The sequence below is a fragment of the Meriones unguiculatus genome, chromosome 14 (genome assembly GCF_030254825.1).
Source record: "Meriones unguiculatus strain TT.TT164.6M chromosome 14, Bangor_MerUng_6.1, whole genome shotgun sequence".
NCBI lineage: Eukaryota > Metazoa > Chordata > Mammalia > Rodentia > Muridae > Meriones > Meriones unguiculatus.
This window is the reverse complement of record NC_083361.1, coordinates 85,303,386-85,316,219: the sequence shown is the minus strand read 5'-3', so window position 1 is coordinate 85,316,219 and position 12,834 is coordinate 85,303,386. Positions and strand designations below refer to the sequence as shown.

At 44.5% G+C, this 12,834-nt stretch overlaps 1 protein-coding gene across 1 annotated transcript in view; it reads left to right on the top strand.

The window, feature by feature from the left end:
• Positions 1–3,201: 3,201 nt before the first annotated feature.
• The window catches only part of Rnf169 (ring finger protein 169), a 57,738-nt gene continuing 48,105 nt past the window's right edge, over positions 3,202–12,834 (top strand). Inside the window, exon 1 of the mRNA XM_021658988.2 lies at positions 3,202–3,669. Coding sequence (XP_021514663.2) covers positions 3,207–3,669 — 463 coding nt within the window. The 5' untranslated portion in view covers positions 3,202–3,206. The remainder of the gene's footprint in view (positions 3,670–12,834) is intronic.

The window sequence follows — 12,834 nt, the reverse complement described above, 5'->3', positions numbered from 1 at the left end:
CATCGTGGTCAGGACATCATCCCTCCCTTAGTTCTCACCCAAGAGTCCTTGCTGTTGGCTACCCGTTGTCTTTGTTGCTGTGAACAATTCTAAATCTGTTTCTAAATCTGTCACTGAAGATTCAGAGTTCTGAGGGGAGTAGCAAGGGGGCGGAGCCTGGGCCCTATGACAAGTCCTGGCTTCTCCTGGCAGGGAAGAGTTAGTTGTTTCCCTATTTCAGCTTCTCTCCTCTTGTCAGAAATACATAAAATGAGGCATTTCTCAGCAGAAATGAGCTTTAGATGATGGTGGCAAATGAAATCTAACAAAATGTCTGCCAAGGCTTTCGTCGTCTTCTCCTCTCAGACTGGTGCTCCTTCCTGGTTATTTATTTATTTATTTTTATTTTTATGTTTTGCTGGCTTGTCAATCATGATCACAGTCTCTGGTTTACACTTAAAACTTTAGGACAATCTTCACCTCCTTCTTGTTCTTGTCATGAACAACTTTCCACAGATCTGCCTGGCCCCTGTCACCGTTACTGCATTAAAAAGATTACCTTGGCAACAGCGTAGAGAGGGAAAAAACTGAAAACTGGGAATCAGGCTTCTGAATTCCAGAGATGGGGGAGACTATTGAATGTATCCATTATAACAGTCTTTCCTTTGAGTGTTAGATTCTGAGAGCATTAAAAACGAGCCGCATAGATCCTGGCATCCTTCACCTCAGCCTTTGGCATCAGTAGAGATGAGGCAACACCTTGGCTGCCATATGTCCATGTGCACAGACTTGTGCTGCATCCCAGGCTCAGAACTGCTGAATTCCAGCATGTTTATTTTAAAGCCAAGGAAACTGAGGGCAGAAAGAAGTGAGCCAATGCGAAGGACTAGCACCAAGACCAGATCTGGCATCTGGTCAAGTGATCCTCAGATCGCTTACTTTTCCTTGTGGAAAAGAAAATTTTCTGTTTCTCTTTGGATCCAAGAAAGGAAGCTACACTGTTGCAGCTAGCAGTGAACGGGCGCTTTGGTCTGAAGTCCTACTGAGTGAGTGAACAGCAAACAGGAAGGGGCTGTTTGCAGGGCTGGCTGCTTTCTGTTTGATTTCATCATATTGTGATGAAACACCATGACCAAAAGCAGCTTTGAGAGGATTTGGTTCACATAGCAGGGTCGCAACCCATTAAGGAAGTCAAGGCAGAAACTCAAACTGGGCAGGAACCTAGAGGCAGGAGCTGGTGCAGAGGCCAGGAAGAGTTTGCTCTTCATGGCTTGCTCAGCCTGCTCTCTTATAGAGCCCAGGACCACCAGGTCAGGGTCATACTACTCAACTCATAATGGGTGGGCTCTCCCCCATCAATCACTGATAAGTAAAATGTTCTACAGGCTTGCCTACGGCCTGATCTTATGGAGGAAATTTCTCAATTGAGGCTCCCTTTTCTCAGAAGACTCTAGCTTGTTTCAGGTTGACATAAAATTACCCAGCATACTCTCCCTAGCCAGAACCAAGGAAAACAATGTCCCAGGAACCGTAGGTAGAAAGTAAGGAAGTGCCATGGATAAAGGATAGCCAAGCCAATACCACATTTCTGTGTCTGGCAGGATTCTGGCTGCCTGGGCCTTTGTCTGGGCCTCTGACTCTCTGTACACAATATTTATTTTAGTTACTCACTGACTGTTGGTTGTTGGCTGTTCTTTAGACACCTGGTTCTCATCCTGAGACTTCATACTTTTTTTTTTTTTCTTTTCTTTCTTTCTGGCTTCTAACTTGGACTAATCAGTCCGTTTTGAGTTGGTTACCACCAACTCTGGACACTCTCATGGCAACCTGGAGCCTCTGAATGCCTCCTTCCATATGAAGTTGCTTTAAAAAAATTAATGTCTTAACAAAGCCTCTGCTTTTCTATAACGAAAACATCTTGGTAAAAAAATGTACCTTACAGGGGTGAGGGCGGGGGCGGGGGCGGGGGAGCAAAGGCCTGAAGATCTGTTGTAATAGAGCCTTCTCTCCATCAGGGGGAGCCATTCTTTTTCTTAAATCCTCTGCATCGAGAAAGGGAAATCACAACAAAGTCTGAGCACCTCTCCCTGGCTGAAACAGGACTGATGTGGCCAGACTTGGCTTTTAGGAGTCAATTCTAAGAACCATGCAACACCGTGAAATGAGAGGTCAGTATGCAGAAGTCGCTGCTGCCAGCCAGGTAAGAGATGGTGAGAAATGAATCGTGCAGTGGAAATAGAGAATGAAGAGGCGGGAACAGGCTGGAAACGAGCCATTTTGGCCAGAAAATGACTAAGTTAAAGATGCCTGGGCTGGGAGCTTGAGAACTTGTGGAGACGGTTCTGTGAATAGACTGGATTGTGTGTGGGTGTGTGTGTGTTTGATTTTTGTTGGCTTGTTGGTTGATTGGTTTTTTTGAGACGGGCTGTCCTGTCTCACTTCGTAGACCGGGCTGGCGTCACACTCACAGAGATCTGCCTGCCTCTGCCTCCCCACGTGCTGGGATTACAGGTGTCCATCACCGCATCCGGCTAAGAAAGGCTGTTTTGAAAGGAGGGTGGCATTAGGTTTGTACGCAGGGACGCAGACACCCAAGGATGTTTCCATAACGAAGGATTCAGTCACTCTGAGCTGTGGATGTTAGTGTGGGGTTTCATAAGGAAGGAAGTGTGAGGCGACCGGGGAGTGAGAAGAGAAGGAGCCAGAGGAGATAGGGTGTGTGCATAAGTGCGAAATAAAGTATGCTTTTTGCCCCGGTCAAGAGGGGTGATTTCATGAAGGGACGTGGAGAGGGGTTGAGATGAGGGCTAGCCGGGTTGTTATTTCAACCGTCACTCAAGACTTTTGGTCATGGTAGGCCTCATTTTAATCACACAAGCTGTCGTGGTCCCGAGGAGAAAGCACAAGCCCTTAGCAAGTGAAGCACTTAGGCAGGTTTCTGGCTAGCTCCCACAAACGTAATTACTTTAAACAGCTCGACTCTCAAAATTTCCAAATAAATTCTTTCAGCTCCCGGCCTCTCTGGATCCAGGGCTGAGGAGCGGATCTGTGAAGAATAACATTAAATATTAATGCGCCGTCTCCTCCAGCGAGGCTGGGAGGACCAGCCCCAAGCCCCCGGGTCCCCGCCCCCTCATGAATATGCCGATGAGCTTGTCCGCGGCTCGCTGCCCCGCCCTCTACTCTTCTCCCCTCGCAACCGACTCTCCCTTCAAACGGGAAACAAGATGGCGGCGGCAGGTCCGAGCACTCGGGCTTCCTCCGCGGCGGCCACGGCGGCTCTGAGTCGGCGGGGCCGCCGCGGCCGCTGTGACGAGACGGCGGCCGCGAAGACCGGAGTTCCGAGCCCGGCCTCCGGCCCCGCGTTGCTAGTGCTGCGCCCGCCGCCGCGGTCGGAGGAGTCGGGCTGCGCCGGGCGCCCGGAGACCCTGGGGGAAGTGGCGGCCCCGCCGTGCGGCCACTCGCGGTGCCGAGGCTGCGCCTCGCGCGCGGCGGGCCCGGGCTGCCGTCGCTGCCGCCCCCGCGGCTCGGGCTGGCCCCGCCGTCGGGCCCGCGACGACGGCCAGGCCGCCGCGGAGCCGCTGGGCGACCGCGCCGGTCGCGGGCAGCCGGAGCGCTGCCGCCCGCGCCGGGATGGGGGCGCGGCCACCGCGGGGCCCAGGCCGGAGCCGGAGCCGCGCGCCGAGCCAGGTGGAGCCTCCCCTCGCCCCGTGGGGTCCAGCCAGGCCCAGCCACCCGGGTCTGGCCTGGTGAGCGGGGTGGGGAGGTGGGGAGTTCTAGGGTCGCGAACCGGCTTCTGCCCTGGCGCAGTTGGGTGTTGGGTGAATGTTGAACTTTGGAGCGACCCGCGGGCGTGTTGGATTTGGAGGGGCAGCGAGGGGACCCCGCGCCTCGCCCAAGTCAGAAGTTTGGAAGGAAACAGTTCTTGGAACAAGTTAGGGGCATGTTGAAGTTGGTGCGCGGAGGAGGAGGGGCCCTGGAGGAGCCTAGGCGCGCTTGTTTTAGTGTTGGGCAGGGGCCTTGGGGTCATGTTCTGGGCAGGATGTGTCGTCCTGGGCTCCGGGGGTGGGGGTGAGCGACGGGGTGGGGTATCCCAGGCTCAGGGGGACAGGTTGAATCCGAGTATTTGAAGGGAGCTTTGCAGACTTGAGAGCAGAGTGGGTTGGAGGATGAGATCCTGTTGTGTGGTTCTCATGCAGTCTTGGAAAATACATGCCTGGCGCAGAGCTCACAGCGAGGATGAGATAAATGCCATCTGTGTTTGTGATAATACTAATCGTAAACGTCAGGAGTGCTCCATGAAAAAGCTGGGTGGGATTTAAACTCTGGAGACGAAGATTGGCTGGGGTTGCTTTCTGTCTTTCTGGCAGTTTGAAGGTCTGGTACAGGACTCTTGTCCTGAACTCCTTCTCCTTTCTCACCACCGGCAGCCCATCACTTGTTGGTGCTGAAGTCTGAGATAGAAAATTCCGTTTGTAACACAAACCAAGACCTAGGCTTCTTTGGGGCATGCCCAGGCAACATAAGTACAGCTGAGATTTTCAAGAAACGTAAATCAGGAAATGCCATTTGCTAGTCCTTTTACGTTAGGAATTCTGCCTTACGTTGTTTTCAGCAGGAGAAGGAAGGCATTGCCTTGTGTTTATGAGTGTGGTTACTAGAAACTACAGGGTCCAGAATGCATCTTTTTGGTTCAGGCAGAGACACCTGCCAAAGACACCTTGCTTTTCTGTCTAGGGGCTGAGATGGTCTGTATTTTGCTTTTTGCGTTTCTTGTTATTCTTTAAAAAAAAAAAGTCACAATGTTCTTGTGAGTTTGTACCTTAATTTCTTTTTTAATAGATGATGCCCAAAGAGATGAAATAACTTGATTGATGATGAAAGTTCAGTTTTATATGATTCTTGCTCAATTCGGTTTGCTTTAATTTCTGAGATTATAAATATAAGGTGATTTCTCCGGTCTTTCTACCTCTGCTTTGACTGTGTGGCCAAGCGGGATAGCAGTTTTTAGCTCTAGATCTCTTTGAGCATTTGTGAAATATCTGCTTTGAAATTTGAACTGAGAAAGAGAGTATTACTTACTGATTTGTGTAAACGTTTTCCTCTTAGTTTGTTTTCAAAAAGGATAGGCTATTAGTGATTAAGGACATTTACCGAAAATGAAAGTCCACAGGAATTATTGAGTTATTTAGTATCTTCTAGTTACATGTGGGTCATAATGAAAAGTATTTTTTCCTGAATTTCTTTTTTGGATCGTTGAGTATATGTGATCATGTGTCTGTTCAGCTAAATCATTTTAGAAGACTAGAAACATACTGCTAAACTAGTCGTGGTGACAAACTTGGGATCTTGGTATTTGGGAGGTGGACGCAGGAGGGTCAGAAGCTCAAGGTTATTCTTGGTTACACGAGAAGCTGTTTAAAAGACAAAACTCAAAAAAAGAGGAATTGCTGAATAGGGCTCAGAAACTAAGAAGCTGCAGTGGGTATTTACTGAAGTTATCCACATTTTTTTTTTTTTTTTAATATTTTAGTGGGAGGGCCAGTGAGAAGGCACCAGCAGTGCCAAACCTGACAATTTGAGTTCAGTTCCAGGACTCACACGGTGAAGGGACAGACTGACTGTGGAAAGTTGTTCTTTGACCTCTACACGTGTCTAGTAGCATGTGCACACATCTCCCAAAATAAATAAATAAAAAAAAGTGTAATACATTTTACTGAGCGTGATGGACAAGCCTGTAATCCCACCATTTGCGAGGTAGAGACTAGAGAATAAATTCAAGATCTTCCTTGAAAACATAGTAAGTTCCAGGCCACCGTGGGCTACATGAGACTGTGTCTCAAAATAACGAAACAAAACCCAAAAAACTTATCACTCATGAGTCAGAGGCAAATAGAAGGAGGGATTTGGTGGAAGGTGCTTCTCGCCATTCCTAGTGTCACCAGGGTCTACCCTTTCACAGTCTGTGCTCTGCATGAAATCCTTATCAAAATTACAACATGTATTTTTGTCATTTTTATACAAAGGTTTTATGTTATACACAATGTTCTGTATGTTGTGTGTGTGTGTTTGTGTGTGCATGTATTACATGGACATACAGAGGATAGAGGAAGATGTCAGATACCTTCCTCTGTGCCAGAGGTCCTCAACCTTCCTAATGCTGGGGCCCTTTAATACAGTTCCTCATGTTGTGCTGACCCCAGCCATACAATTATTTTTGTTGCTACTTCATAACTGTAGTGTTGCTACTGTTATGAATTGTAATGTAAGTATGCGTTTTCTCCTGGTCTTAGGTGACCCCTGTAATAGCATTGTTCAACACCCCCAAGAGGTCATGACCTGTAGGTTGAGAACCACTACTTTATGCCGTACTGTTTTGAGATGAAGTCTCTGGCAGAAATGGAAGCTCTTCATTTTGCTGGGTTGACTGGTCAGCAAGTTCTGGGAATCCTTCAGGCTGCCCCCCCAATGCTAAGGTGACAGACACCTGTAACTGTGCCTAGCTGTTTATACAGGGATTTGAACTTAGGTCCTCATTGCAGATCAAGCACTCCTAACCACTGAATCATCATCTTAGCACAGGAGTCCTTATTCTTTTTGTTTAACAATACATCATACTAGAACAGAAAATGTCGTTAGCATTTTTATAATTGTATGGAATTTTATTAAATGATAGAACATTATTTAGCCATCTATTGGTGAACATTTAAGTGGAATCTTGTCTTTTGCTATTATAATTTTTCAGACTTAAAAAAATTATGTGTAAGTGTTTTGCCTGCTTGTACCGTGTGTATGTACCTGCTGCCCAAGGTGGACAGAGGGGGGTGTCAGATTTTCTGGATTTGGGAACTGACAGGTAGGTGCTGGGAACTGAATTTGGTCCTCTGGAAGAGTAGCTAGTGCTCTTAAGTACTGAGCCATCTCTCTACCCATAAATAATTTTTTTAAAAGTTGGTTTGTAAGTGTATACATTTTCATGAAGAGGTCACTCACAGCTTCAACAGATTTTCAAAGAGTTGGTAAAGAAAAAGAGGGGTTAAAGACCGTTTCATTCTGGGTCCTCATTGTTCCAGAAAGAAAAACGAAGTAGAGGCAAAACTACTAGTTATAAGTTGTAGTGAGGTAGAAGATAAACAAAAGCTAAAAGAGTGACAGTGTAAAAAGACAAAACACATAGTAGGTGATAGTGAAAGGTTCCTGTTAATTTTGTTTTGTTTTTTGATAAGATCTCATGTCATAGTCCAGCCAGCCTGAAGGAAACTGTAGACCAGGGAGGCCTGAAACTTGTGACTGTTCTCCTGCTTCAGTCTCTGAGCTTGCAGGTGTAAGCTATCAGACTGGCTCATGATGGCTTTTAATGGAGGAGGCTGAAATATGTGTGTTGTGGTTTCCTGAGTAGTCAGTACAGCAGCAGGTCATTTGTAGGAACCCTAGGAAGTGTATCTCCTAATGGATTCTTATAGTACAGTTAGGCCAGCTAATGAAGGAAGGGTTGACCTGCTTTGTGAGACTGGAAAGGAAATTCTATCAGGTGCATTGTTGTGTGAGGAGATTCTTTGTTCTCATTCATTCATTCCTTCATTCATTGAGTCTAGGTTGTGCCCGTGGCATAGTCTGCCTTTGAACTGCTGTGGTCAGGGGATCCTCCCACTTCATCCTCCTCACATGCTAGGCAACTGTTTACTGTGCTTTTGTACTTTGAGACTGGGCCTTGCTGTGGAGCCCTGGCAGGCAGTAAACAGGCCTTCTAGCCTTAGTCCCCCAAGCAGTGGGTTGAAGCATGCACCACTGTGCACAACTTACTTATTTTTAAAAAGATTTCAAAAGACAGTGTCTGTCTGAGAATTGGATTGCCTATGAAAAAAAGTGTAGTTTGTATTTGTTGAAAATTTTGGTTGTGTTTTTGACATTTTTGTGGCTGGAAGTTTATCTCAGACTGGTCTTAAACTTACAGCAACCCTTCTCCTTTAGCCTTCTGCATGCTGGGATTACAAGTGTGTACCACCACGCCTAGTTTATTAGTTGTTTTTGTTGATCTCTGCAACCCTCTGTGTGAAGGCCGGAGCAGCAATCGTATCAAATATGACTCTAAGCTGAGCTTCACATTCGTGGAGGGTGTGCAGGTCCTTCTCTGTGTGGACATACTGAGTAGTTGGATTGCCTTGAGCAGCGCAGAGTTTATAATGAACACCCACAATTTGCTTAGCATTTCCCACACCAGTGAACAAGTATTATAATCTCTTTCTCGTGGAACTTACATTCTGAATATAAAGGCATTCTAATGTGTCAATTTCAAAAATATTTCCTAACCAAGTATGCATGGATTTAGAACTGTACATAATAGTTTTATTTAAATCTTTAATGAAAGAATTTTGATTTAAAGCCAGAAATGCTTCTAAATTATGTTTTATTTGATCTTGAGACTAGAACTTTTTAGTTTTTTTAGGACAATTCATTTTCTTTCTATTATAGGTGCTGATTAAAGTAATGAGCTAGGTAAAAGCTGATAACTGTTGTAAGTTGGCAGGCTTGTTTTGTCTTAAAATTGAATTTCAAAAAATTAGTAAATAGGAAAGTATATAGTATCCTTTCTTTTTATCCTGCAGTCTCCCTGCACAAACATCCCCATTCAACACTTCCTGTTCACTTACGATTAACACACATTTTAAACATTTGTTTTCTGTGAAAAGCAAATAGTTCTGGTCTATTACTCGATTGCCAGACAGCATCTGCTATGTGTATGTAGCCCATATCGCTTTTAGGACTAGTGAATAATGAAACTATGGGGTTGTATAAAAGGACAGGGATTTCTCTGGTCTATAAGGATTTGTTTCAGAATATATAAGGTGATTCATCCCTTTCTCTTTAATGACACACATGAGCCTGCTGTTTTGTGTTGCACTAATGCAGGAACAGTCGCCTCACACCTGCTTATGTGTTTTCCAAACTCATGTTGCGATTACCTCACCATCTAATCCCACTGCAATGGATTAGCACTGACGTGTTCAGGTTGAGCAGCAGGAATTCAGGTGGCATTTGTTTCCTCTCTAACTTCCGCTCCCTGACTTCCAGTAAATTTGGAAGAGTTGCCCACCTTGAGTTCATTTATCTGTGACTTTACTTGAGAATATGATATCCATTTTAGTCACATTTTATTAGATTAAGTTAATGAGTATTTGGCTCCCTATTACTTTTTGATGACACTTATGTATTTGTTCTTATTGGTCTTGCGAAGCCCAGCCTGACCAAGGAGTTAGGACAGTGTCCAGGAGAGGGTGGAAAGACAGGAAACGGCCTTGCTGAGTGATGGTGGACTTTGGATGGGCTGCCAACGAGTGAGGATGCACTGAAGAATCCCTCAAAGGCCCTCACTTTGCACTTTAGAGATTCTGGTGGGGTAATGGGGTGAGGTGGCACGTGTGTTGGAAACCCCAGTTGTCTTGAAAGATGAACATACCACACAGACCGGCAACTGTGGAGCAGTGACTTCACCTGCACTCCTGAGCTCGCTGGGAGACAGTGGGCAATGTGCATGGAGCGCTCAAAACTGTGAAGTCCCGGAGCCCACACTGTGTTACCCCACAGCAGGCTCAAGAGATCGATGAAGCCTGAGTGAGTGAGGAGGTTCTGTTTTCCTGGGGGTGGAGTTTAGCATGTGCGAGAAGCTAAGACTTCTGCACAGCTTTGGGGTTTTTCATAGGCCGTGTTCTTTGTGAAAGGATTGGCAAACAAACAAACAAAGAAAAACTGCCCTCTGTCACAAAGAGAGAACCAGAAAATATTGTTTTGATTTGCCTAGGCTTTTTGCAGAGAGGAAATTAAAAAAAGAAAAAAGTTTTCCTGAGAGGCCAAAGCACAGGATACATAGCTTGCTCACATTCAAGATCTGATTTGGTTCAGACAGCCTATGGTGAGAAATTAATATTAAGAAATGTCTCCAAATGAGTGAACTGTGCAGGTAACATGGAGAAGCTAAAGCAAGACTGTCAGGAACACTTTCCTACCCCAGACGGCCCAGGGCTCTTCCAGAAGGAGGAAGCTCTGCTATAGGTAAACTCAGAGTGGAAAATGATAGTATGAGCCATCAGGGTTCCACACAAAGGAGAGTCCGTCAGCAGAGATCAGGACTGGAGCTCCTTGAAGTATAAGTGTTATTTCAAAAGATAAAATGAACATGACTTAGGACTAAATTAGCTATTCCAGAATTGACACCCCAGTGAATTAACATGGTTCAGGACTACAGCTATTCCAGAATTGACACCCCAATAAATGAGCATGCTTCAGGGCTAAAGCTATGTCAAAATTGATACCCCAGGAAGTGAGAATAGTTCAGGACTAAATTTATTCTAGAACTGACATCCCAATAAATGAGCATGGTTCTGGACTAAGGACAGTCCATAACTGAATATCTTTTATATAAAGATATCCAGACTTGAACACCTCAATGAATGAATAAGACAAGAAATAGTTTGTAAAAAGAAAATATAACTGTAATGAAGACATAGTGAGGTTGAAAGCTCAGTAAGGCAAACAGTGGTATAAAGTAGGTGAGTATGTGAGGAAACTCCTCAGATTCAAGTTAGAATGAAGAAAACTAGGAAAGTGAACTGAAGAGATTGATCAGGAAGCTCCAAGCATGTTAATCCAGGAGAAAGGCAGATAGATTGAGGGAGTGTAAATCTGAAAATGTGATGACTTGAGATGAATTCAGAGTTAAGAAAGACCCAGAATCTCCTACAATTCCTGAAGTCCAGCAAGAATTAGAAATACACAGCCCCCATTTGGAATCTATCCAACTAGGCTCTCTTGTCTTAGAACTGATTGATTAAGCTAGGCTAGCTGGCCAGAAAACTCCAGGGATCTGCTGTCTTCATCTCCCTCATTGCTGGTATTACAAATGCAGGCCACCTTTTAACATGAGTTCTGGGGTCAAACACAGAACCCCATGGCAAGCGCCTCACTAACTAAGCTAACTCCTTAGCCCACTTTTTGTTCATTTTAGCTCTAGATATAGAAGATAATCCCCAAATTGTTAAGCTGTTGTACTGACTATGTGGTATTGAAATCTAAACATATGAATGGCTATATTTTCCCCCTCAGGAGTAACATCTTTTAATTCTTCTGTGAATAATGCACATACATGTCTATTTCCTGTCTTAGTTCCTTTGGGTTTCAGTTTTCTGGTCCATAAAAAGCAAACATTGCAAGCTGTACCAGGCTGCTTTAAGGTTAGGTAGGCATTTCTTCACATTTGCCAGGGAAAATGCTTAGGTTTAGGTTTTCTATGAAGCTCTTGGTAACTAGATTTGACGTAAAGTGCTGAGATCAGGCACGGGTCTGGGGAGGTAGCATGGTGTTTGTGGTGCTGCATTACCAGGCACACAGTAGGTTCTCAAGCATCTGCTGGATGAGTGGATAACTGTCTCTATTAGAGCCCAACCAGAATTTCTCTCCTTTAACCTGATGGACTCATAGACTGAGATTCAGTCATAAGACTTCTTATGTCTGTTTAACTGCATTAGTAACTTGATTATAGTGTTTAGAATGATTAAGATGCTAATTGAGCAGTGAAAGCTACCTGTGAAAGGAGAGAGAAGTGTATTCTGCAAATGTACCCTCAGGCCACAGTTTTCTTTTTCATATTAGTGGACTCCGCAGTATCATACCTATCTTACTTTTGCTGAGATCAGAAGAATTACAAATGCGTATGTGATTAGTAATATCATCTACTCACTACTGAAGTGTAACTTTGCATATTGAAAAGTATTCTGGAAGAAAGATAGTATTGAAAAGTAGTGGATCTGAATGAATTCTAGCTCAAAGCCTGTAGTATCTGTGAGGCTTTGGGCAAGCTGTTTAAAACGCTGCACCTGAATTTCTTCATTTCTAAACTTGAATAATGGTTACACTGCCAAGTGGAATGAACTGGATGAGATGGCACATGTTAGATGCTCAGAGTAAGCAAATGCCCAACATTAGCTTTCATTCATTGCTTGTTAGTGTATTCATTAATTGTTGTGCCAAGCACACGGTTATTAGGGATTCAAAGACGAGTAAATCACAAGTGTCTATGAAGAATGTTGGGGAATGTGCTAGGACAGCAGGCATGAAGAATGGGCTTACGAAGAGCAAAACCTAGATATGGAGAAACTTAGTAGTCATTTGCATTCAGTACAGGAGAACTGGACACTAAAAAAGCATAGTGAAAACGTGATAACATTATATGCTATTGTTTTTGCATTTCAGAGACAACTGTTGTTTCTGAGGATATATTTTTGCCAGACTGTTTTATTGTTCTCGTTAGCACTAACTGTCAAGCTGATGCAGACTAGAATTATCTGAGAGGAAAACATTGAGGAATTGCCTAGATCAGATTGGTCTTTGACATTTTTGTGAGGGGTTGTTTGGTAATTAATTGATGCAGGAGGGCCCAGTTCACTGTGGATGGCACCATCCCTAGGTGAGCTATATAAGAAAGAGCCAAGCATGAGTCTGGGAGTAAGCCAGAGAGCAAGCCAGCAAGCAGAGTTCCTCCATGATTTCTGCTCCAACTTCCTACCCAGACTTCCCTCAGTGATAGACTTTGGAAGGATAAGTCAAATGATGGCTTCCCTCCCTAAGTTGATTTGGTCAGGATGTTTCATCACAGCAACAGAAAGGAAGCTAGAGCGTGTGCGCATTCAGGTTATGTGCAGTCACTTAAATGTTTCGAATTCCACATCATGATTTTAATTACATTTCTCCTGTAGTGTGTGAAATTCAGTAACTGCGCTTCTTGTTCCTGTGATTCTCTCATAATGCAGATGTTCTGACAGAAATAAGTAGGCTTGTTAATATAAGATATGAAGGACTTGT